This window comes from Sorex fumeus, unplaced genomic scaffold (assembly GCF_029834395.1).
Source record: "Sorex fumeus unplaced genomic scaffold, SorFum_2.1 ptg000037l, whole genome shotgun sequence".
Classification (NCBI taxonomy): domain Eukaryota; kingdom Metazoa; phylum Chordata; class Mammalia; order Eulipotyphla; family Soricidae; genus Sorex; species Sorex fumeus.
The window spans coordinates 64,232,961-64,257,796 of record NW_026606094.1 but is presented as its reverse complement, the minus strand read 5'-3'; the positions used below and the strand labels follow the sequence as shown (position 1 = coordinate 64,257,796).

At 43.3% G+C, this 24,836-nt stretch overlaps 1 protein-coding gene across 1 annotated transcript in view; it reads left to right on the top strand.

The window, feature by feature from the left end:
* RAPGEF5 (Rap guanine nucleotide exchange factor 5) overlaps window positions 1-24,836 on the top strand; it is a 267,287-nt gene that overhangs the window by 106,718 nt on the left and 135,733 nt on the right. The window contains exon 7 of the mRNA XM_056118696.1: window positions 5,366-5,414. Coding sequence (XP_055974671.1) covers window positions 5,366-5,414 — 49 coding nt within the window. The remainder of the gene's footprint in view (window positions 1-5,365; window positions 5,415-24,836) is intronic.

The following is a 24,836-nucleotide window of genomic DNA, read 5'->3' as shown; positions in this document are numbered from 1 at the left end:
AAAGACAAAACATTTCAACATATTTCTGATGGATAACTAGGGGAGAGGAGGAAAAATTTGAGCTCTGTCTTATCAGTCCCTTATTCATCCTCTATATAGATACTCAAAGAACAAATATACCGTAGCTGCTAATGCATTACGAATTATATGGTTCTTTTTATATTGAGAAGACTGTATTTTAAATTAAAATTTAAACTTCTCCAAAGGCTTCCTTGCATTTTTCTTTGTTTTTGGGTAGACTGTATCTGTCCAACTGTCATTAGGTACAGTGGGAAGGGCATTTGCCTTGCAAGCTGCCACCCTGGGTTCAATCTTTGGCATCCTCGATGATCCCCTGAGCACTACCAGGACTAATTCCTGAGTCCAGAGCCAAGAGTAACCCCTGAGCATCACCAGGTGTGACCCAATAAGCCAAAAAAAAAAAAGAGAGAGAGAAAGAAAAAAAGAAAGAAAGAAAGAAAGAAAGAAAGAAAGAAAGAAAGAAAGAAAGAAAGAGAAAAGAAAGTAAAACAAAAACCTATCATTGTCATAATGGGATCTTCTCTGTGACTGGGTTGTAGCAGCAATTTAAACCCAAAACAGTGAAGTTTGCATTCCTCTGTGAAGGAACATTAAATGAGAGAACAAAATAAAGACTAGTTATCAGTTGAAATGATTATAAGATCATGAGGATGACTCTTGGAGGCCAGAAAGATAGTACAGTCCATAAGCTGCTGGTCCTGCTCTGTGCTCAGGGTTCGCTCCTGGAGGGGTTCCTGGGACTGTATGCCATACCAGGGATTGATCCCAGGTCAGCTGTATTCAAGACAATCCCTGAGCACAACAGGGCATGCCCTGCTCCTGCCACTGTCCCCAAAAGGATCACACTTGGGGAAACAGATACTCTATTAAAGGAGGAATGCTTTTCAACCTACTCAGTCAGGAACTTTGGCTTTTTTTTTTTGCAAGAGCAAAACCATGACCTGGACCTCTCCCTGCATCCATCAGTTCTAATGTAGTAGCCTGAAGGTCTTTGGGTTCTTAAAACTCCAGGTGACGTAACTGTGTAGTTAGGTTTGGGAACTGCTGGAAAAAGATTAAAACGCAAGTTAGTTAAAAAAAGCATTTCTCAGGAGACAAAAAGTAGTGCTTGCATAGCCATTTGACATGAGAAAACAGGAGAGGGAATGGAGGGAGAGACACTTGGAGTGGAAAATTAGTAGAGGTTGTTAATCTATTATTCACAGCTGGGAATGTTAAGAGCCCTGAGAAAGAAAAAGTTGTCATGGCTTAATGTGGTGACAAAAGCTAATCCACACTGAACATATTTAATGGAAAATCCCGAGGCATTTTCTAGCCTTCTTGAATCCCATGTGGTACAATTCATTTTACATTTCATTGTAGAAGTGCTCAAGTGCTTGGTTGCAAGTGGTTGCCCACATCTTGCTGTGAATATACTAAGGAGAGGGTCTCTTCTGGGAATGTTGGAAATGTTGGACTCTGAAGCACATCCAGCCTCATGTGCCACATTCCAATAGGGAAGCATTGTGCTAGGGGAGGTCTGGGTAATGCACCGCTTATCAGATTCAGAGCTGTGTCTTTCTTCTCATCACTGGGGCCCTGGTTCAGCACTCACGTTACAGAGATCAGTCCCAGTATGTGACTCTCTGCTCGAACTCAGTACGTTTATTTGTGCCTCTTCCATGAAACTGGTTACATTTCAGAAAAGAGAAACCAATATGTGCCAATAACATAAGTAGATGGGAAATAATCATTGTCTGTGGACTCTTCCACTTTATAACTACCCCACATGTAATGACTTGAAGTGAGGCTGGAGAGATAGTACAAAGCCACTTGCTTTGTACACAGCTGACCCAGGTTCCATCTGTGGTATCACATATGGTCTCCCAAGCCCCACCAGAAATGATCCCTGAGAACAGAACCAGGAAGGAGTAAGCCCTGAGCACAGACAGATGTGGCCCAGAAATAAACAAAAACAAAACAAAACATCACACAGTTCCCCTCTGTTAGGAATTCAAGATCATCTTAGCCAGGTGGCTCTGTTAAGGTCTCTTGGGAAATTATTGTCACAGCTGACCGGGCCAAGACCTCATTCAACTGAAGTATGATTTGTGTCAGAGTACAGCACTTTTTCTTTTGTTGTGTGGGGTTTTTTTAGTTTGGGAAAACAAAGTTTGGGAACACACCTGGCATTATTCAAGGTACCACATGGTGTCAGAAATTGAACCTTGGGCCTTTATCCATTCATCAGTTGTTGGACATTTGGGCTATTTCCATTTCTTGACTGTTGTACTAAGAGCTGCAATGAGCATATATGTCTTTCCAAGTCAATGTTTTTGTATTTCAAGGGTAGATGCCAAGAAGTGGAATTCCTCCACTGAGGCAGACACATGGAAACTAATCTATTCCACATCCTGCCTGCATAAAAAGCTTTTGCATCCTTCCTAAACTACAGATGTTCAGGGAGTGTAGTGTAGTAATCTTACTGACTTTATGTAAAAATCAAACCAACTGTCCCCCACCTCCAAATTTAAGCTTCTTCTAAATTAAACTATGAAGACTTTTTGTTTGCTTCCTTTTGGAAGCAAAAGGAAGGCCACACCCAACAGTGCTCAGGGTTCTTTCTGGCTCTGCAATCAGGTATGACTCCTGGTGGGGCTTGGGGGATCCTATGCAGTGCCAGGGATTGAACCTTGGCCAGCCGCATGCAAGGCAAGTGCTTTAACACTCGTATTATCTCTCAGGCCCTAAACTATGAAGTTTATCTTGGCTTTCTCATCTCTCACTCATCATCTTCTTGGCTTTCCAGTGAAAAAATGCTGGTGCTTGGTTACCTAACCCTCCTGTCTGTCCCCCAAGAATCCTGAAAAGACGGAGTTTTTAATCCAATATTTTCCTTCTCTGGGATATTTCTATTTTGAACCATAATTCTAATTAGAGAAGGCAACCCTGAAACTCTTCCAAAGAGCATTTCAGAAAGCTGAAGGAGGGATGTGCAAGTGGGTTTTGCATGCGTCATTTCCCGCCTCATTTTCTTCCTGCCTCTGAGATACCTCAGGCCTTCCCATGTTTCTCTTGAATGGGGACACCATTGATAAGGGGCCTGAGACCATTTTCTTTTTAAGTGAAAAGACATGTTTTACTGCATTCAATAAATACCTGTGACAGCATGAAAAGGGAAGTCCTGAATGGAGTGGTACTACCTTATGCAAAATGTTTAAGATAATCTACCTTATGCAAAATGTTTAAGAAGAGTATAAAATTTTATGTAATGTGGCCCATTGTTATTCAATTGATGTTATTGACTCTCTGTACAATTATTTATCACAGGTTTGCTCACTCATCACTTCTATTTTTTCCCAGTTCTCTTTTTTTCGCTATATAATCTTCAGTGGCACCATTTCCTACAATGGGCATTTTCAGAGCACAAACTCCCAAGGGTAGAGAGGGCATGATTGTCTTGTCATTATTCTATAATATTCCTAGGTGTCTTTAGGTCTCATAGAATCAGTTCAACCCTTCCAGAGAATCTCCCTTTGATGGGCATTTGGGAAAAATCCCAGTCCTAAAGCTGCCTGGGAAAAACTGCCCTCTCCATAAGGAATGAAGTCCCAGCATCTAGCACATAGCTACTCTGGCCTTCCCACAAATGAATATAAATTAGATTCATTTTGATAGCAAATATTTTTTAACCTTGAATTCCCATGTGTCCCCATTTCAAATGTCACTGGCAGACCAGAGAGATCACATAGAGAGTAAGGTGCTTGCCTTGCAGGCTGACCCTGGTTTAATACCATCCCTCAAGCGTTGCTAGATACAGCCCTGGAGGCCATTAAGCACTGCTGGAGTGACCCAGGTAATCCCTGGCACTGGCAGCCCAAGTCGCACTGCAGCATAGAGCTGTGCATTGAACCGCCCTCCCTAAAGACTGAGAATTGCCAGGAGGGACCACAGGGCCTCCTGAGCACTACTTAGGAGACAATAAATAAATGAAAAAACATGTAAATAAAGAAAACGTTAGTGTGCCAGGGAGGCAGCTCAAAGGTCTGGGATGCGTGCTTTATATGCCAGAGCCCCAAGTTTAGACCCTAGCATCAGATGGCCCCCAGATCACTCCTGGGAAAGGGTCCAGACCATTGTTGATTGTGGCCCCCAAAATCAATGAAACACACACATGTAAACACACACACACACACACTCATTCACTCACACTATTCAAAATTTAAACAGATGTGTCCTACAGCAGAATATTCTTATATTGAAATTTTTACCAAACACACACATGTATTCTCTCTCTCTCTCTCTCTCTCTCTCTCTCTCTCTCTCTCTCTCTCTCTCTCTCTCTCCCTCTCCTTTTTCTGTCCCTGTTTTTGAAGGGAATATTTACACAAAGTGTGGGAGCAAGGAGAGTAAGTCAAGTAAAAATCTAGACAAATGAGCACTCGTCTGCATCCCACTTAACACACAAGACAAAAAGTCAACTTACTTTTATCTGGTGCTTTATCCTGAACAGTTGCTATGTGCTTGTCAGGCTTCGAGGGAACACTGGTTGTATTTGAGCAGAGTTCCAATTATAATAGGAATACCGATTTCAGCTTTCTAATATAAGCCATAATCTTTGAGGGATAATGTTTACTGTCTTTTCCATGATGTAATAATTAATAATTTATTATGTAGCTTTTCCAAGTGTCATATATTTGTGGGAGATGTCTCAGGGGTCAAACTCAGGGCCTGAGTGGTCCAGAGCGGGTCTAGAGGGTAGGGACTAGCCTTGTGATACACCCGTGTTTCTTCTATCCCTGACACTGTGGTTCCTCTGAACACCACCAGGGTTCACTCGTGAGCACAACAGGGCACAGCCTCACCCCATCCCCCCAGAAAGACCCAATTATAGTTATATTTTTAAGATCCACCCCTATTTCATAAGTACTAGAGTATTTACAGTGTAGACACTCTGGTAATTCTCTTAATTTCTTTTTGTCTTGTTGCCATACCCAGTGGTGCTCAGGGTTTACTCCTGGTTCTGCACTCAGGAATCACTGCTGGAGGATTTGGGGGGCCATATGGGGTGCTGGGATCCAAGTTAGGTAGGCCATGTATAAGCAAGCACACTACCTGCTGTACAATTGCTACAGCCCTTTTAATTTCTTTTTAAAATCAGTGTTTGTCATGTAATTTTGACCTGAAATTCCTATGCAGAGATTTTTCCATGTTATTAAAATCAAACAAAAAGCAAGAGCGACGGTAAAGTTAGCTGTAATTGCAACATCTCTTAATTTGGTTTCATATCTAAAAAACAAAGCATTTTCTTTTAATAGCTACATTTTTCTCCCTCTAATTTGATGTTTTTCCCCTATTTTATTAGATGCAGAGAGAGCTAGCAGCTGTTATTGCTCTGAAAGCAAGGAAGTCTGGTAAGTAGTCTTTTTCATGGGTCTGGAAGAAAGTTCTAATTCTTTGTGGATATTTCTTTGACAAGCTAGTGGATCTATCTCAGGAATCTTTGGTATTGAATGAAGAAAAATATCAGGTTGGTTTTAAAATCATTTATTCTATCATTGAAATGCCGCAGGGCATTTTATCTAGTTCTTTATAATACCACTGCCTTGGTGGCTTTTGATTTAAAAAAAAAAAAGGTGAAAATAAAAATTTTCAATGTAGACCAGGTAACGTAAAAAAAAAAAAAGACAGTGTAAAGTAAACAAGAGAAAGCAGATCCTTTTCTATTTAATAGGCTAATGATACCAGAGTAAGTAATACAAGGGTTATCTTTTGTTTTTTAAGTATATATCTATCTTTTATCTTGACATAGATACATCTAAATCTAATTTGTCTACTGACATTTAAAAGCAAGCATTTTTCACAGCACGATCTAGTGGACCTGATTTCTAACACCTGTAGGAAATGATCTGTGCTACTGATAGGTGGAAAGGAAAGGGGAGCTTTCAAATACATTTGCAAGAGAGAAAGCCATACTCATTTGAAATCCAATATGAAATAGAGACTCACTGAAGTAGAAAAATACTTGATTAGAAATGAGGTGTGGCAGAGACATCCTGCATGGTTGCAGAGGAGGAAGTTGGTACTGAATGGAATCAGATGGGAGATACCTCCTGGATGTTGCTGAACTATACAATAAGACTTTTTAGGTGAAAACACTGTAAAAAGATTTAGAGCTGACAAAATATGAAGAAATAAATGGAAATGCTTTGAGAACACAAACTGTACATGCTTAAGATCTTGGTTTTCTCTCCATTGCGTTCTGAAGCAAATATAAGTTAGCACAGATGAATTTGTTGTTGCTATTATTAATTTAATGCAGAGGATACATAAACCATATGCGAAAAGGGTGATGGAGAGGATGATGCAAAGAAAAGTGATTTGGGCCCACAGGGAATTGAGAGGCTGCTGTGAATAGACCTCTGTAGAGAACTGCATCAGTGAATTATTTGCAGAGATGGAGACCAAGATGGAAAACTGATCTCAACATAAAACTTCTAGAATGGGGGATCGGAGTGGGAATGCTGATCTTTAGTCTTGTAATTATATGGAGGCAAAATTTAGTGGGAATGCTGATCTTCAAGTCTTTTATATGGAGGCAAAATTTAGTCTGCACAAGTTGGAACTTACAGAAAGGATTTTGCCCAAGGAAATAGTAATCGTGTCATTGCTGGGGGGAACAAAAAGCAATTAAGTACAGACAGACTGGAAAGAGGGTTGGGTCTACAGAGACCTGGGAAAGCCTCTGAGCAAACACCTGAGGCCACTGAGGGTCAGCTCTCAACGGGAATTCAGGCAGGAGCACTCCAGGGATGGGCTGAATGCATGACAAGGGGAAAGGAGGTGGCATGTCAGGCTAACCTGTTTAAACCTTTCAGGAGGTGAAAGGAAATGGAGAGGACTAAGGAAGACATACATATGCGCGCGCGCGCGCGCGCGCGCACACATACACACACACACACACACACACACACACACACACACACACACACACACCTCTCACTGTAGACTGCAAAGCAAACTCCTTGGTGTGATTTCTAAAATCAGCATGTCGGTTTCATTATTTATTTCATCTGTAAAGTTTGAATGGGAATGGAACTTCTGCCACTTCTCTAGGACAGGGTAAAATGGTCTCATATACAGACATTAATGATGGAGATATAAATTCATAGTTTTTCAGGAAAGTCATTTTTCAAAGCCTTTTCAGTATCCCTACCCTATAATCCAGGCACTCTGTGACAGTGAGTCCAGCTGTCATGTATGTGAAATGCAGAGAGAAATCTATCAGTTGCATTGATTTGTAACAATAAGAGATTCTTTCAGTCTTTATAATAAAGAAATGGCAAGATGGCTAGTTTAATATAATGGAATGTGTTAAAGCGTTTAAAATATATTAAAGAATTAATGTAATAAAATGTTCAACGATAAAATGATATGCAATGAGCATGTATTGCTTCTGATTTTTATAATGGAAATGGCTTCATTTATTTTTTCTTACTATTACAACATGCTCACTAAAAAAAATAAACTTTTGTAATTTATGCATGTGCAGACAAAAAATTGAAAAGCTACCCATTGTCTCACCAACAGAGACAACCACTAATACTATTTTCTTGTGTATATTTCTAGACATTTCTCTTAATGTGTAGGTATTATATAATTTAATAATTGGTGGATTTTATAAAGTAGAATCATTTTTATGTGTTTTTTTGGTTTTTTTTTTTTTTTTTGCTTTTTGGGTCATACCTGGCGATGCACATGGGTTACTCCTGGCTCTACACTCAGAAATTACTCCTGGCCGTGCTCAGGGGACCATATGGGATGCTGGGAATCAAACCCAGGTCGGCAGCGTGCAAGGCAAACGCCCTACCCACTATGCTATCTCTCCAGCCCCCTTTATGTGGTCTTTTAATTTTAAATAGTTTGTTTACATGTAGTTATAAGAAATTACACAGAGATCCCATAATCTATTTACTCTGTTCTGACCAATAGTATCATAATCAGGTTACATGTAATCCCAATTATAATACAGTATCATAATCAGGTTATTGACATTGATTGAGAAAGTGCTTCCATCACCATAAAAGAGCCCTCGTGTTTTTCCTTCATGGATATAACAACTTTCCTCCTACCATCACTCATATCTTCTCTTTGATTCATTTCTTTTTCCTTAAAAACAAGGTATCAATGGAACCATGTAATGTGGAGCCTTTCACTAGCTATATACTCAAGATTCACTACTCAGGTTATGAGTACATCAAAATTTTTTCCTTTTAATTGCCAAATAATATTCTGTCATATGAAAACACAGGGCTGGAGCGATAGCACAGCTGTAGGGCGTTTGCCTTGTGCACAGCCACCCTGGCCGAGCTGGGTTCGATTCCTCCGCCCCTCATGGAGAGCATGGCAAGCTACCAAGAGTATGTCCCCCGCACAGCAAAGCCTGGAAAGCTACAAGCTACCCGTGATGTATTCAATATGCCAAACACAGTAACAACAAGTCTTAGAATGGAGATGTTACTGGGCCCGCTCAAGCAAATTGATGAACAATGGGAAGACAGTGCTACTAAGTCAATGAAAACACAACAGTATCTATTATCATCCAATCACTGAAGAACATTTGGATTATTTCCAGTTTGGGGCTAGCACTGTATTCTCAATATTCAAAATTCATGAGAAGGTTTTTGTGTGAACATAAGTCTTAATTTATATGGAATAAATGCTTAGAAATACAATATTGGGATTGTTTGGTATCTCAGTTCCTTTTTCTTTTTCTTTTCTTTTCTTTTTTTTTTTTTGCTTTTTGGGTCACACCCGGCGATGCACAGGGGTTACTCCTGGCTCTGCACTCAAGAATTACTCCTGGCAGTGCTCAGGGGACCATATGGGATGCTGGGATTGAAACCCGGGTCAGCCATATGCAAGGCAAACATCCTACCTACTGTGCTATCGCTCCAGCTTCATCATTGCTTAATTTTTTAAGAAGCTTTTCCATAATGACAGTACCATTTTCATACTCACTAGCCACTTTTCAAGAATAAATTGTTTATTTAAGCTTTATTATTGAGGCAGAAAAAAATTTTATTGGAGTAAAATAAAATAGTATTATTCAGATAATGGTTTATAGTAATATTAATATTTATGCTTTAGGTATATAGTATTACTGCTACACCTACCCCCAAAGTGCAAATAATGATTTATACACATGAGTTTCTGAGATATGAGCCATTGGGTGATTTCATCATTGTACAATTATCAAATTATAATAACAGACCTAGGACCTCATTCGTATTGCCTACAACACACCCCAGTTATATGATAGGGCCTCTTGGGATCATTATTGTATGTTGGTTCTTTGTTGACTGAAACATTGTTAAGCATCACATGACAATATAAGTGACCAGGGTTCTCTGTGTTCTTGTCAACATTTGATATTGTCACTATTTTCAGTTTTAAAAAATTAATTTTAGCTATTCTAATAGATTCTCACCTATGTTTAACTGGGGGCGGGGGAGCTTGGGCCACAGGTGCTTAGGACTTTCTCCTGGCTCTGTGCTTAGGAATTATTCCTGGGAGTACTTAGGGGACCATGTGGTATGCCAGGCGTCTAACCCTGGTCAGACATGTGCAAGGCAAACAGCCTAACAGCTGTAGTATCTCTCTGACCCAGTGTATATTCTTGATCAAAGCCTTTTGAATATTCAGTGGAAATGTTCTCCTAGTCTATAGCTTGTCTTTTAAATTTTCTCTTTTTAAAGTCTCCACCAGTCTTAAATTTTAGTAAAGTCCATGTAATTTTTACTGTGTCATGCCTCTGGCTAGCCTTGGATCTCAAAGATTTTCTATCAGGATCATTTGTTGAAAAGTTCATCTTGTTCTAGATGACTGGTTAAAGAAACTTTGGTACATCTACACAATGGAGTACTATGTAGCTGTTAGAAAGTATGAAGTCATGAAATTTACATACAAGTGGCACTACATGGAAAGTATCATGCTAAGCGAAATGCGTCAGAAAGAGAGGGACAGACATAGAAAGATTGCATTCATCTGGGGAACATAAAGTAACAAAATAGGAGACTAACACCCAAGAATAGCCGAGATAAATACCAGGAGGTTTACTCCAGGGCTTGGAGACCAGCTGCACACTCTAGGGGTAAAGGCAGTTCAGATAGAGAAGGGAGCACTAAATAAAGGGTACTGGGAAGATCCGCCCCGGATGGGAGTATGCATGCTGAAAGTAGACTATAGACTGAACATGATTGCCAGTCAATTCCTCTTCTGCAAACAACAGCACCCAAAAGGAGAGAGAGAACAAAAGAGAGTGCCCTGCCACAGAGGCAGGGTGGGAAGGGGGGATGGAGGGTGGGAGGGATACTGGGATTAGTGGTGGTGGAGAATGGGCACTAGCGGAGGGATGGGTGCTCGAACATTGTATAACTGAAACCCAAGCGCAAAAATTTGTAAGTCTACAACTGTACCGCATGGTGTTTCACTAATAATAACCAAAAAAAAGTTCATCTTGTTTCCATCTTGCTTGAATTGCCTTGACACCTTTGGTCAGAAATGAGTTTGGTGTCCCCGTCTGGGCGTGGTTCTGGATTCCAGACAATTCAACAGATTCCGTTGTTACCACTAATACCACCACCATGACTGCTGTAGTATGCAAGATTCACTCTTCATGGATTTAGTTTTATGCTAACAATCACTGTCACTGTCACTGTCCTCCCATTGTTCATCGATTTGCTTGAGCGGGCCCAGTAACGTCTCCATTGTGAGACTTCTTGTTACTGTGTCTGGCATATCGAATATGTCACGGGTAGCTTGCCAGGCTTTGCTGTGCGGGTGAGATACTCTCGGTAGCTTGCCAGGCTTTCCGAGAGGGGCGGAGGAATCGAACTCAGGTCGGCCATGTTGGCTGCTTGCAAGGCAAACACCTTACCCACTGTACTATTGCTCCAGCCCATGCTAACAATATAAACTAGTATTTTTTTCTATTAGCTATGGAGTCTCCATACATACGTTTTATACTGGGACACCTGTCTGTTTCACCCTAAACTCTCACCTAGTCTAGAATTGGCATTGAGAGTGGATGGAAAATAACAGTGCTGTGTACTTGAGAACCCAGGTCAGAAGCATCTGTGAATTCATTACTCATTGCATTTATTCGAGCCTTTATCAAATTCTTTCTGTTGTTTTGGGCCCCATCTAGCATTGTTTAAGACTTACTCCTGGCTCTGTGCTCAGGGATCACTCCTGGTGGGGCTTGGAGGACCATATGGGCTGCCCGGAATCGAACCTGGGACAGCTGCATGCAAGGCAAGTGACCTGCCCATTGTGCTACCATTTCAGCCTGTCTCTATCAAATTCTAACCGTCCACCTACCTACTCTATGCCAGGTTCAGTGTAAAGATGTGTGGTGTGCAAGTACAGATGGAGCTGGTCTGTTTTTAAATCACATGTTTCATAAATGCTTTTAATTAATAAAATGATCACAATGTAGTTTGGAAAAAGACAGCACTATTATTACAGCCATAACTAGAGTTCCAATTGCAGAATGGTCCTTTCTGTGCATGCTTGTTGCTATTACATTTAAAAATAAAAACTATTTTGAGAGTGGAGTGATAGTGTAAAAAGGGCAGGAGAACATGCTTTGCATGTAGGAGCCCCAGGTTTTATCTCCAACACTGCCTGGTCCTCAGAGCACCAGATCAGGAATAACACCTAAGCACTGTTAAATGTGACTCTCAAACAAAAAACAACTATTTGGGGTGTTTTTGTTAGGGGGTCACAGCTGCTGTGCTCAGGGATTACTCCTGGTAGGGTTCAAGAAACTACGAGTGTTTCGGGGATCAAACTCAGGTTGGTTGCATACTGAGCAAGGGTCTGACCTACTATATCTGCCCTGACCTGGCTGTTTCTGAGGTTTTTTAAAGAAAGAAGAAGAAGAAGAAGAAGCTAGAAGCTATATCTAATAAAAAACAGTATTAAAATGATAGTTGGTACATCTGGGTCTAGAGACAAGGAATCGATTACTCTGATATCTATGACTTGCAGTAAAACTGTTAATTAGGGCTCAGGTGGCCTTGCTAGATTTATGTCTCATAGTGAAGGGTTATTAAAACAAGAATTCATATTAAAAAAAGTTTTGGGTTACAAGCAGAAATAAAAGTTTCTGCCAATCAATAGATTATATAAACGATTAAAGGTCCTAGCTTACTTTTTAAAAAATCCATTTGGTTGTAATTTTCTAAGAGGCCATTAGAATGTGCCTTCAAATGATTTTCTCCTCTAAATGCTAATCTTAGTGAAGGTGAATAGCATTTCAGGACTTCACATGATTTACAAAAATTAGTGAAGATTGTTCATTCCTTTGTGGTGAGCTGCTTTTTCTGCCACTAATGTCAGCCAATAAAAGTCTCAGGAAAGAAATTTCTTTCCTTTTCTAGGGTCTCCACAATCAAAGCATTTCCAGGCTTCATTTTCTTCACACCCAGAAGGGGCTTTTCTCTCTGGAAAGCCAGAAATCTCTTATTGGCCAATCTTTTTATATTTCATTCTCTCTTCTTCACCCAGAGCTAGTTAAGTACTCCAAACTAAGCATCCAGGCTACTAAAGCTGAAAAAAAGAAAGGATTCTGTTTATGCTTTGTTTATGCCATCAAGCACTTAGCAGAGTGATTCCCAGTCTGGGGGTAGAATGTGGGGGTCTTCCAGAGCCCTTCCAGCTCTCATGTTTCATTAGAGCAGTGAATATTTTCAGTTAATGACCCTCACAATCCTAAGTAGAGCCAGACAGCTTGGGAATATTCTATTCAGCACTTGTGTATGCAACCATCTGAAAACAAACTGCAAGCCCCAAAGACAATGCATTGACTCAGAAGATCTATGCAGTTCATTGATCTCAACACAGAGAAAGAGCCACCCCTCTCCCCCCCCCCCCCACCAGTCTTTCCCAGGAGGCTTACCAAAAGCCTGGGAGGGGGAATTATGGGGAAGAAGCATGCCCACCTCTGGAGCAGGAGGGAAGGACTGGGTGAGGGTGAGAGGTAGCCCCTCAAAACACATGGGCCCTCAACAAAGCCAGCAGCAGGAGATTGGCTACTGGGTAGGATGCCTGTGTTGGCCACAGGTGGCATTTTTGAACTGTCCCAATTTGGGGGTTGTAAGAGGAAGTGCGTGCCTGACACAGAATGCTGAGGCCCCGATGCAGAGCTGCATTGCTGAACCCAGCCTCTGGCCTCTCTGACCGCCTCTGCACCAACCAGCTAATGGTCTGGGTTATGAGGGTAAAGAAGAGGGCAAAGAAGAGAAGCTTGCCTTGCAGACTGCTGACTTGGGTTCCATCTCTGGGACCACACATGATCCCCTGAGTCCCACCAGGAGTCATCCCTGAGCACAGAGCCAAGAATAAGTCCTGCGTACTGCTGGGTACACCGTCCCACCCCTCCCTCTTGCAAACCAACAAAGCTTGTTGGAGAAAGCATTGCCGTGTTTCACTTTTGTTTCTGGAAATAAGAAGGAGGGTGAACACTCAGGAACTTAAGTACCGATGTCCCCCACCCCACCCCTTGCTTCCCTGCACCATCCCCTCCACTGCTCCAGGATGGTTCAACTCACAGTATTTGGTCTACCCGTGGTTGGAAGCAAATCATATGGGGCAGAAGCTCTGAGAGGAGAATCCCTCATGGTACTGGACAGCAGCAGAAGGCCCAGGTCTCCCTTCAGCATTTCACCTTCTGGGATTTTCACTTTCCAGTGGGTTTACCAGGCTGTAACCCCATCACAGTCTAGGGAGATCTGTCATGGATATCAGTATGGGTGTCAGTCTTGGCTTTCTCTAACAAAACTCAACGTAGGGGCTGGAGTGATAGCACAGTGGGTAGAGTGTTTGCCTTGCATGTTGCCGACCCAGGTTCAATTCCCAGCATCCCATATGGTCCCCCAAGCACCACCAGGAGTAATTCCTGAGTGCAGAGCTAGGAGTAACCCCTGTGCAAGGCTGGGTGTGACCCCTCCCCCCCAAAAAAGAAAAGAAAACTCAACCTGAAACAAGATGTCCACCTTCATCGGACCCCCAGCTCTGCTTATAGACTCCCAGCACCACAAGATGCTGAGTCTGTGACCTTGAGCACAGACCCAGGAGTAAGCCCTGAGCACTGCTGGGTGTGACCCCAACTCCACCCATCCCTTAAGGATTCCTATCTGTGTGCCAAGGTATTTCTGTGTAGCTTAAAGTGGTCCAGCCTGTTGTGTTGAGTCTTAGCTTCTTTTTTTTTTCTTTTTGGGTCACACTCGGCGATGCTCAGGGGTTACTCCTGACTCATGAACTTAGGAATTACTCCTGGCAGTGTTCGGGGGACCATATGGGATTCTGGGAATCAAACCCGGGTTGGCCACATGCAAGGCAAACACCCTACCCGCTGTGCCATTGCTCCAGCCCAGAGTCTTAGTTTCTTATAAACTTATTTCGGGAGGAATCTGCCAAGCCATCCCCAGGGATCATTCCAGGTGATGTCAACCAAACAATACCGTGCTTGGGCTTGAGGACGAGGGGCCGCTCAGGTGACAACACCGAGACCACAGCGGCCATCTGTTGGTGCTCAGGGCTTAAAGGGCCACACTGAGCAGTGATGGGGACTGAGGTGCCAGACTTTGAGCTCCGGCCCAGACCCTGCTTGGCTAAGCTCTCCCCAGCACTGAACACTTTTTATAGCTGCCACACAGGAGAGAGAAGCCGGTGCCAAAATGATCAATAAATTGGTGGGCTGCTTCCCTGAGGTACTCAGTCTTTTCGAGAAAACTAGACAAAAGTTTCTGAGTCAGGATTTCACTTGAGGAGAGGACAAGAGAGTGATACCGATGGGGGCCCTGGGTGACTTGTGTGAAGTGCGGAGGAGAGAGGCGGCTGAGAGAGAAAGGAATCTGCCGTTTTCTCTCTGTCCACCTCTGCCACCTGGGAATGGAGGGGGAAATCTAGGACTGAGCACCTTGTTCCTTGCCGGAAAGGAAAATCAGTACTAGACCTCCCCTAGGCCTGTTGGGTCCCTACATTTTCCTCACAGAAAGAGTTTTGGAGGAGAGAAGCAGTGAAGTGTGTTTGGAAGTTTTGAGGAAGGAGAGAAAGAGGGAGAGAGAGACAGAGAGAAAGACAGAGACAGGGAGAGACAGAGCGATAGAGAAAGGGGAGAGAGAATGAGAGAGAGAGGAGAGAGAGAACGTGCTTGAGAGAGTGTGGGCTTCTCCAGAGCAGAGAGAGAGCCCTAATAGGCATCTCAGCATTAGATATGAAAGTATGAAACTACAGGTACCAACAGGGAGATGCGGATGACACCTGTGCTCTGGCAGCACATGGGCTCCGGCAGCACATGCATGCGTGCTTCGTTTGTTCAAGTTGTCTTTTCTGGGGTTTCTCCCAAGCTGCCCGCCCCACATGGGGTTTTCTACCTAGATAAGAGTCCATTGCTAGGATGGTTCCCACAGGGATAGAGTTGGGAGTAGTTGAGGGTCTTCTTTGATATTCCTTCCTGGTTTTAGTTCCTGCTGAAGCTTCTCTCCATGGGGGTCCAGCCTTCTCTGGGTCTGTGCTGACACCAGGTCTTAGAGGCTTTAGCACCTCTGTCCACTGGTAAGTTTTTGCAGCCTTGGGGTTATTGATTTTATTCCTTCCTAAGAATTGTTGCCATGCTGGTTGGGGGAGGGGGTGCTGGGGTCCTTCCCTACTTGCCTCCCGGCTTCAATAGGAACAACAGCCTCTGCCTGCCCTGATAAGGTTTGGTTTTAATGGCTTTTGTTCATTTGCTTTTTAATTTTGAATTCAGCCCTTTTCTGGTTTCAGTAATTGCTAATAAATAAAAAACCAGCAAAGACAGTCTCCCGTGCTAGTCCGGTTAATACTGTCTCAGTGTCCTTCTATTTTTCTGGTTCTCCACTCTTATTTTTTATGAAGAAGATTTAAATGTTCAGAAAACTAAAAGCTGTAATAACATTCTTGTGAATGGCTTCCCCTGCTCTGAACACTCTCGTGATGGCTATTAGTGCTAAAAGATGCTTGCAAATAATGATGGGGTCTGCCGGCTGTATTTTAGGCAATCAAGATGTTCTGTGTAAGTTTAGTACTATTTTTCACCACTTCAAATTTCCCAAGTCTTTCACAGCTGATCCTCTAAGAACTTACCTTGTCCTCTCAGAATAGTCATCGCCAAGGGATTGCTTTTGTCTTCTCATTTGCTTCCTCCTGGCGGCTGCACTGGTGAGTTGCCCTAGCGCGCTTTGTGGCCTGCATTAGTCCACGCTGCTCGGTGAAGCCCACCAAAAGAGTCTTTTAGCCCTTGTCAACCAAGAGGAAAGAAGTAGTGTGTGTTCACCCCTAAAATAATCAACACAGCTTTCAGGTCTTCTTGATTGATCGATGACCTGGGGTGTTTTCCCCAGGAGAGAGAGCGTTGCCTAATACTAAGCCAACTGTGAACGCTTGTACACCCTCCCCTCCTCTGATACAATAAAAACGCCTTGTTCTAACATTCCCAGGGATTGTTCTTCTGTGCCTCCTTGCCGACAGATTTTGTGCATTCACATTCTATCTCTACCAGTGCATGTTCTTATTGAACAGTGATCAATTCAGGGGGTGACAGCTTGTATCTTACTTTGCTGTTTAATGGCATCAAACCACGATAAGAGTTTTTTAAAACAGTCTGTCTCTACTCAGGATAAAGTTAAAGGATGATCGAAAGTATGGAATTCTTATAATCAAGAAGAGAAATGGCAAAATTTAGGAGCAATTGAAAATGCAGGCAGCAGCAGATGCTTTGTAAATTTTTCCTGACTCGCCCCAAGGGGGATACAAAGAAAATTGCTTTTGGGGGGAAAAGGGGAAAGAAAGAAAGAAAAATCCCCTGAGGCACTGTCTTTTGTAATTAGAGCTATTAGGTTAAAATGATAAATAACCACTCAATGCCATACTATAAAGAAATCGCCCTTTGCCCTGATTGTTCCTGAATTGCTGTGAGATCTGAGAGTTAAGGGTTGGACTCTGACCTAGAGGATTGTTTTGAAGTTAGGGAACTTAAAAGCAAGCCAACAAGATTTACCTTTTCATTCTTCAACAAAGTCGTGTCCATTAAGATAGTAAATGAAGCGAATTTGCCTGAGAGGCAAAGAAAAAAAGAAAAAGTTTTAGCCAGAGCGGAGTAAACTGGTGGATGCAAGTGTTTGGATGCTTTTGTGAAAACTCTGCAGGATGCTCTTTGGGGGCCTGTGATGCTCAGAAGGCCCCCCAGGCAAAAGCGATTCTTTCTCTTACTGGGATCTGGTCCCCCTTGCAGAGAATCAGATCCTGGCAAGGAGCCCTGATGTGTCTGAATACCCACTGAATGGTGCGGCTCAGGTGCCTCTCTCTGTTTGTGTGGTCTGGGACAATGACCACACAATTTGTCATTCAGGTGTCTACTGTTGTTGCCAATGTTTTGTTAACAGTGTCCAGCCTGGAGGAAACAAGTTTTCCTGATATTTGGAGCAGGGTGATGGGACTCAGAGAGAGAGGTGCTAAAAAGGGAGAATTTGGGTTTTTATGCTGAAATAGGGCTTCGAGCATTGCTGCTCCTGGGACTGTATTTTTCTCTAAGGAAACTTGATGAGCATAGTGAAGGGACCAGGTGCATAAATTCAATATTAATTCAACACCCAAGGTCAAATAAAAGTTAATGACCATTTGCACACCAGAGATCTGAAATTCACATTTTATTTCTTTCTCATAATGACAAAAAAGAAGAGCAATTTATATTTAAATTGATTTAAATTTTAGAGCATAAACAGAGGTCTCTCTGCTACCCTTCTCCCCCCCCCCTTTTTTTGTCTCTTGTCACTGAAACTTCCAGATAGAGTTTGACTTTCATAAAAAATTAAGTCCCATCCCATTCCAGCCCTCCAGTGTAGAAAGTTTTGTGGAATTACACTATTCCCAGCCTGCTGGGTTAAGTGACAGCATATTAGAAGTCAGTAATGCAATCAGAAAGCCTATTTTTATTTTATTTTATTTTTGGTGGAGCGATAGCACAGCGGGTAGGGCGTTCGCCTTACAAGCGGCCAACATGGCCGACCCGAGTTCGATTCCTCCGCCCCTCTCGGAGAGCCCGGCAAGCTACCGAGAGTATTCGATATGCCAGACACAGTAACAACAAAGTCTCCAATGGAGACGTTACTGGGCCCGCTCGAGCAAATCGACGATCAACGGGAGGGCCTTTGGTTTGGGACCACTCCTGGCAGTGGACTCGAGGAACATAAAGTGTACCAGAGATCAAACCCTGGGCATGGACGTGCAAGTCAACACCTTGTCGGCTGCACTAGGTTCCAGCCCCAACCCTTATTTTTAATAATGAAGTTTTGCATTTGTGGCTCTCATTAGCAGAGGGAGGCACTTTAGGTTGTGTTTAATGCACTGTTGACTAGACTGTGTCTCCCAAAGCCTGCGAGTTCCTTTGTTCTTGGTCTTCGGGTGAGTGAGGGCTGCTTCTCAGGTGGATCCATGTATAGTCTGTGCTACCCAGCGCCAGAGCTTATCCTGCAGAACTAGGATGCCCATCATACTGCCCCAATAGGATAAGTATCCACAGCAAATCCTGTCTCTGACTCATTTTGTGCATTTGCATACAGGTTCACATTTGCAGGGGAATGTATGGGTGATTGTCCACCAGGATGATTGGTCTGCCACTCATTTTTACAGTTTATAATGCCATGATGGCTTTTCTATGTCTGGCTAAGATAACAGTTAAAGCCAAATGTGGATGTTTAAAAATATTACCTTGTTTAAGGAAATAGTAAACAATGATGCCCTGATAATTTAATGGAAAGTGATATAAAGCTATAAAAGTGGGGCCAGAGAAATAGTACATTGGGTAGATTGTCTACTTGCACGTGACACAACAGGGTTCAGTTCTCCTGCATCCCATATGGCCCCCTGAGCATCTCCGGGTGTGACCACCTCCCCCCAACCCCACCCCCCTGCTGCTGCCAAAAAACAAAACCCAAAAAACTAAGTAAATAATAAGTTAAAATTATCTCTCTGTGGGTAGAAAATACTCCTTTAGCATATGCTATTTCAGGAAGTCAGGAAGTTGTGCCACTGAATAAACAGAAACTCGGACCCAATGCAGCCATTCTAGGTCTGAGGTCAGGCCTTAACTTTCCAGTGGCCTGAGTTTGCAAGGCTGAATCACTCTCAGCCTCAGTTTCCTTTTGTCATAAAAGGATGAGTTCAGACTGTGATGATTCAAGGGTCTCATGAAGTCTTCAGGTCAAATTCTAAGTCCCTCGTAACAGAAAGCTTCATTTCTCTGAGTCATGCGTTGCCCTCTATTCATCAAGAATGTGGACCCCACAGTTGCTGAGAATTTCATTCACTTTCTGAACTTTTTCCCTTTCTTCTTCTCTTTTCTTTGTGAAAAGCTACCTAAGGCTTCCCCTGCCCCCAACCCCAGGGACCATTTTCTGCTGTCATTTGTTTTGACAAGTAAGAGCTATCAGGGGACATCTTTGTCTTCTCCATATGACCCAGCTATTGTCCATCATTCATCACATTAAAAGTCTAATTGTATAAACAGCCGTGAAAATGGAGCAGTTCTCACTCAAACTGGAAACGACAAGAGCAGAATGTGTGCGACTGTGAGTGAAGAATGCAAAGGGCATGATGGGATTCGGCTGAATTCTAGCCGAGTGATGATGCTGTGATGATAAGAAGTGGAATTTACTTCAAATATTGTTCTTTCCATTTATGCAACACAGAAGCATTGGCGAGTTTCTAAATCAGATGTCTCTCTCAATACACAAACTGGCTCTAGCTGTTTGCATTTTTATTTTCAGAGAGGCTCTGAAAGTCCTGTAGTTTAATACTGCATGTGGGGAGTCAGACGTGTTTTCCAAACCTGAAATCTGTGAGAGATGCTTTGTCCTAGGAGTCGATGGGGGCAGTCATACATTACAGGTTTTGAGTTTCAGCAATACATTTTGACTTAAGTATTTTTATTTGGAGATGAGGACATGGAGCTGGGTAGATTGTCTTGTATAAACATTCCTGGGCCTCCTGGGTAGCTCAGTGGCAAATAGCACCTGCCTTGCAAGTCTGAGGCATGGTGCCACGTGCTCTAAGCCAGGTGCTGGTCATTCTTGCTGCCTCAAACCCTTGGTAGCTACAGTGTCTAGCTGCTTGGGTCCAAGCAGCCAGAAGTGTGTACATTCCACAGACTAGAATTAGAGCACCCCAGTGCATCCCTGAAAGCAACACCACCAAGGGAGTCCCAACTCTTCATGGTTATGTGCCTGAACACATTCAAGTGTGTGTTCAGCCCCATAGTCCCTGCAGCAAGAATGCAAAGAAGACACGCCAGTATAGGTATATATGCAAGCAAGTAAATAGCCCCAAATTTCTCTCTGAACAGCTGCATCAAAAATCATCCTTGGAGCGAGAGCAGGGTTGCATGCATGCTTTGCTTGCAGGAGGTGCCAGTTTAATTCCCAGTGCCACATGAACCTCTGGGCACAGAGCCAAGAGTAGCCCTTTCTCATCACCAGATATGCTGCCCTTCCCCCAAAATTTCCCCTTGACAAAGTGTTTTGTGTTTTGTTTTCCAGCACTGTGATCCTCACTTTTAATTTGCAGAGCAGTTACCTGGAAGTGCTCAGTTCTAGCCTTTACCCCCTTGTCCCCCTTGCAGTTCCATTTCTATGTTGATAGAGGTTTAGGCAGCTGAAGGCTTCACCAGCCTCATTCCTCAGAGGATGGTGGCCCTGAAAGATGTACTCTGAAGTCCATGTGATCTTCATTCCCAGGGGAGTGGGTTGGAATTTTATGACGATCTGACAAACCAAACATGGAAGTAAGAAAAGGGCATCTCTACATTTGTTCTTCACTCACTCAGTGGAGGCTTGCCTGACTTTTTAACAGTTTTTCTATGTGAATGGAGACTTTTCTCACGGGAATACTAACAGATTTACAAAGCTCTTATGGCATTGGCAGTAAAAGCTTTCTAAATGAAGAGAATTATTATACCAGGTTTTATTTGGTAAGCAGAGGCAGGAATGAACAAACATTCTAAGTGAAAGTTGGTGTCCAGAGTTAGCAGGAACACGTATTTGGAGAGTGGATTGCTGGGACTGAAGGAGAAAGTGAGTTTAATCTTAGCCCCAGTTAAATGCCACTGAACCCAAACCATATCCTTGAAAATTACAGGCCGATTTCGAGTCAACAAAACTAAAAAGGTCTGTCTGATTCCCCTTCTTGCCCAAATGGTAGTGACTGACTAATCTTCCATCCATTGACAATGCAAACATTTAATTAAGTGAATCTTTCATGGGAGATCTAAAATATCAACAGAGGAAGTTTACACTTTATCATGTTACTGCTTTCTGCCACCAGCATGACTCCCTAAGACCTGAGGTTGAGGGTATATTTATACCCTTCACAAGAAATAGTTTTGAGAATCATCACCTTTTTCCTCCCTTCTGACTGCAACAGAGGAGAATACCTGGTGGGGCTCATTGACGCCTCCACTTCCTTTATGCTTATTTTCATCACTTTGATTTTCAGTTGTGCCTTTCTGGGTTTTAAAGACCCATTTCGAGATCCTACTTCTAAAGATGGAGCGGAGTACACAATCTTTTTTTTTTTCCTTTTTGGGTCACACCTGGCGATGTTCAGGGGTTACTCCTGACTTTGCACTCAGAAATTACTCCTGGCGGTGCTCAGGGTACCATATGGGATGCTGGGAATTGAACCCTGGTTGGCCGCATGCAAGGAAAATGCCCTACCCGCTGTGCTATCTCTCTAGCCCCCCAGAGTAAACAGTCTTTGCTTCTGTCCAAAGAAGGGCGATTACAGCAAACACAGAACATTGTGATGAGTAAGGAAGCAAACTTGGCGGTGGCCAAGAGCCCCTTCTGCTGACATTAGGGTTTGGGGGTGCCAGGCCAGGATCCTGTGCTCCCTGGAGAAGTGTGTCCACCTGGTCTGAGAAAACAGTCGCAGCTTCTGCCATCAGCTTGGACCCCAGGCACTTGAGTCCCCTCAGGCCTGGGGTACATCTGCAGCCAATTCGGGTAAAATCTGGGCTTAGTTAGCACTTTTACCTGTGTCCTAGTTGGTGGTATTGCCTCATTTTGTCGTGATTCTAGGCCTACATGAGTCAGCTCATCCTAGAATTAGTCTTATAACCAAGTGGGACAACTCATCAAAAATCCAGTTCCTTCGCAGTCCTGAGGCGAGGACTATCTTCTTCACCCAGCACTGCTGGGGATGGCTACTATAAAAAATGATTTATGGCAACATGGGTTTGAACCATGACTTTTGACCACCTACTTTATCTGTCCAGACTTGGAGACACCATCACTCTGTGTGCTCAGGGCTTACTCCTGGCTCTGTGCTCAGGGATCAGTCCTTACAGGCTCACGAAACCCTGTGGGGGTACTGGGGGATTGAACTTTTGTCAGCTGTGTGCAAGGCAGGCATCTTACCCACTATACTACCTCTCAACCCTCATAAAAATGATGTTAAATAAATTTCTTTAAATGCTACACTAGAATCCTCGGATGCTGCTACCTACTTTTTTGTGTGTGGTAACTGGTCTCTTCTGGGTGTTGCTTCTTTGCTTAGATCCCTCCTGGCATGTGAGGGTCCATAGGACCCACAGTATCCCCTGGCCCCTCTGCTCTGGGCTGCAATGCCCATGCTGGTTGCCCTGTGCTCTGGGATAGCAGGGGTGGTCAGGGGTTGGTCCACTTGTCTGAGTCAAGCTCTCTAGGCCCTCTGTGTTTCACCTCTATTGCCCCTGGCTGGGTCTGTTACTCATGACTTCTCTGCCATTGTTCCACGCTTCCAGGTGCCGACTCTTTGCAAGGACAGACTCTGTGGCAGGCTTGTGTTCTCAGGACATGCAGAAACTTCGAGTCCTTGCATGCTTCCCTTTCCGGGAAGACCAGCTCAAGGAAAGTTCTGCACCACACAGCCCCCTCCTGCTCCATGGCAGGGGTGCAGAACCCCCTCTCTCCACCTCCATGCAGCCAGGCGCGGACTTGAGACACCATCACTCTGTGAGCCAGGGTTGATTCTGTGTGTAACCAGCATCTTTGTGTTCCCCAACCATTAGCCTGATCGTTCCCTCTGAGAGTCTAGAACCAGCCAGGAAGAGCCACCAATGGATCTCTCCTTCTGTCCCTGTTGCTTTCACTTCTTCCCTCACTCTACTTGCAGTCGGCCCAAAGAGCCGTGAGCATTCCCAGCCCATGACTTTCGATTTCCTTGTCAGCTGTCCAGAACCCATTCATGATCTACCAAGAAAGGCTCCATTTCTCAACAGATTTTACTTTGTCAAGCTAGTTGCTAGTTGTCTTGCTGCCAATTTCTTCCTCTTGGATAGTGGAATATAAATATTAGTGACAGGCTAGGGAATGTAGCTTTGTGGTAAAGTGTCTGCTTTCACTGAAGAGGCCAAAGGTTCAATCCCCAGGGGAATCTCTGGTACCTCAACGAGCACAGTCCTGGCACCCCACAGCAAAGTGCATTCAGGCACTGCCTATGAATGAACTGGCTCTGATGCTGTAGCAGTGACTAACCGAGAGGGAAGAGAAGGGAAAACACACAAGCAGAAACAACTTCACTGTGTTTTTTTAGTGTGTAGTAGGACCCTTGATGGATATATTCCCAGAAGTTATGAACCCATACACAACCATCCTTCGGGGCGGTAGATATCATCACTCTCCCTTTGTAAACAAGTAACTTGGAAGTTGTTGAGATGATGGCACCTGACAGAGGTCATGTACTAGGCATTTTGTCGGCATGATGCCCTAGTTTTACTTGATCATGTGGGGGGAAAAAAGGAAATGCCTTTAAGCTTGCATGGGACAGCTTAGTATTTAGTGTTTTGTGTGGTAACTGGTGCGGTAACTCATTAGAATGCCTAAGGAAAATTTCACCATCCTTTTACCCACCTCTCCACTGCCATTCATTGATTGGCCGGTTTGATCTTTTGGTTTTGGTCTTTGCTTATATTTGTAAACTTAAGTTTTCTTAGGGAATTCTTTTTTTTTTTTTGAGGGGGGTGTCATACCCAGTGCTACTCAGGATGTAGTCCTAGTTCTCTGTGCTCAGGGATCACTCCTGGTGGGGCTCCAGGACCTCATGGGATGCTGGTGATTAACCCAGGTCAACCAAGTGTAAGGCAAGTGTCCTGCCCACATCTCTATGACCTGTCCTGGGGAATGTTTGGGAGTTCCTCTGTTTATTTGAAAATGCTACTGCCATCAAGCTGAGCAAAGTCACCCAGAAGAGGGACAGACACAGAACGATATCTCCCATGTGTGGGATAGAAAAAACATAGTAAGGGAATAACCAATGGCCAAAGGCGAAGATCTGGTCTGTAGAATTGAGCTTACATTGGGGTAGGGGGCGAGGTGGGGGAAAGAAACAGCACACTGGGACAGTGGGAGAGGGAAGCTGGCACTGGTGTGGGGCTGGAATGTTATAAACATGAAACCCTGTTCTGGACAGTATTGTGGATCATGTTGCCTCAAGTAGAATTTAAAATTAACCAAAAAATGAGTAAGAGAATGAATAATTGTAAATAAACATAAGCAAAGTTCATGACTTCATCTCTCCTAACAGCTGCATAGTATTCCATTGTGTAGATGTACCAAAGTTTCTTTAATCAGTCGTCTGTTCTAGGGCACTTGGGTTGTTTCCAGATTTTGGCTATTGTGAACAGTGCTGCAGTGAACATATAGGTACAGATGTCATTTCTGCTATGCTTTTTTGCATCCTCAGGATATATTCCCAGAAATTTTATTGCATGGTCA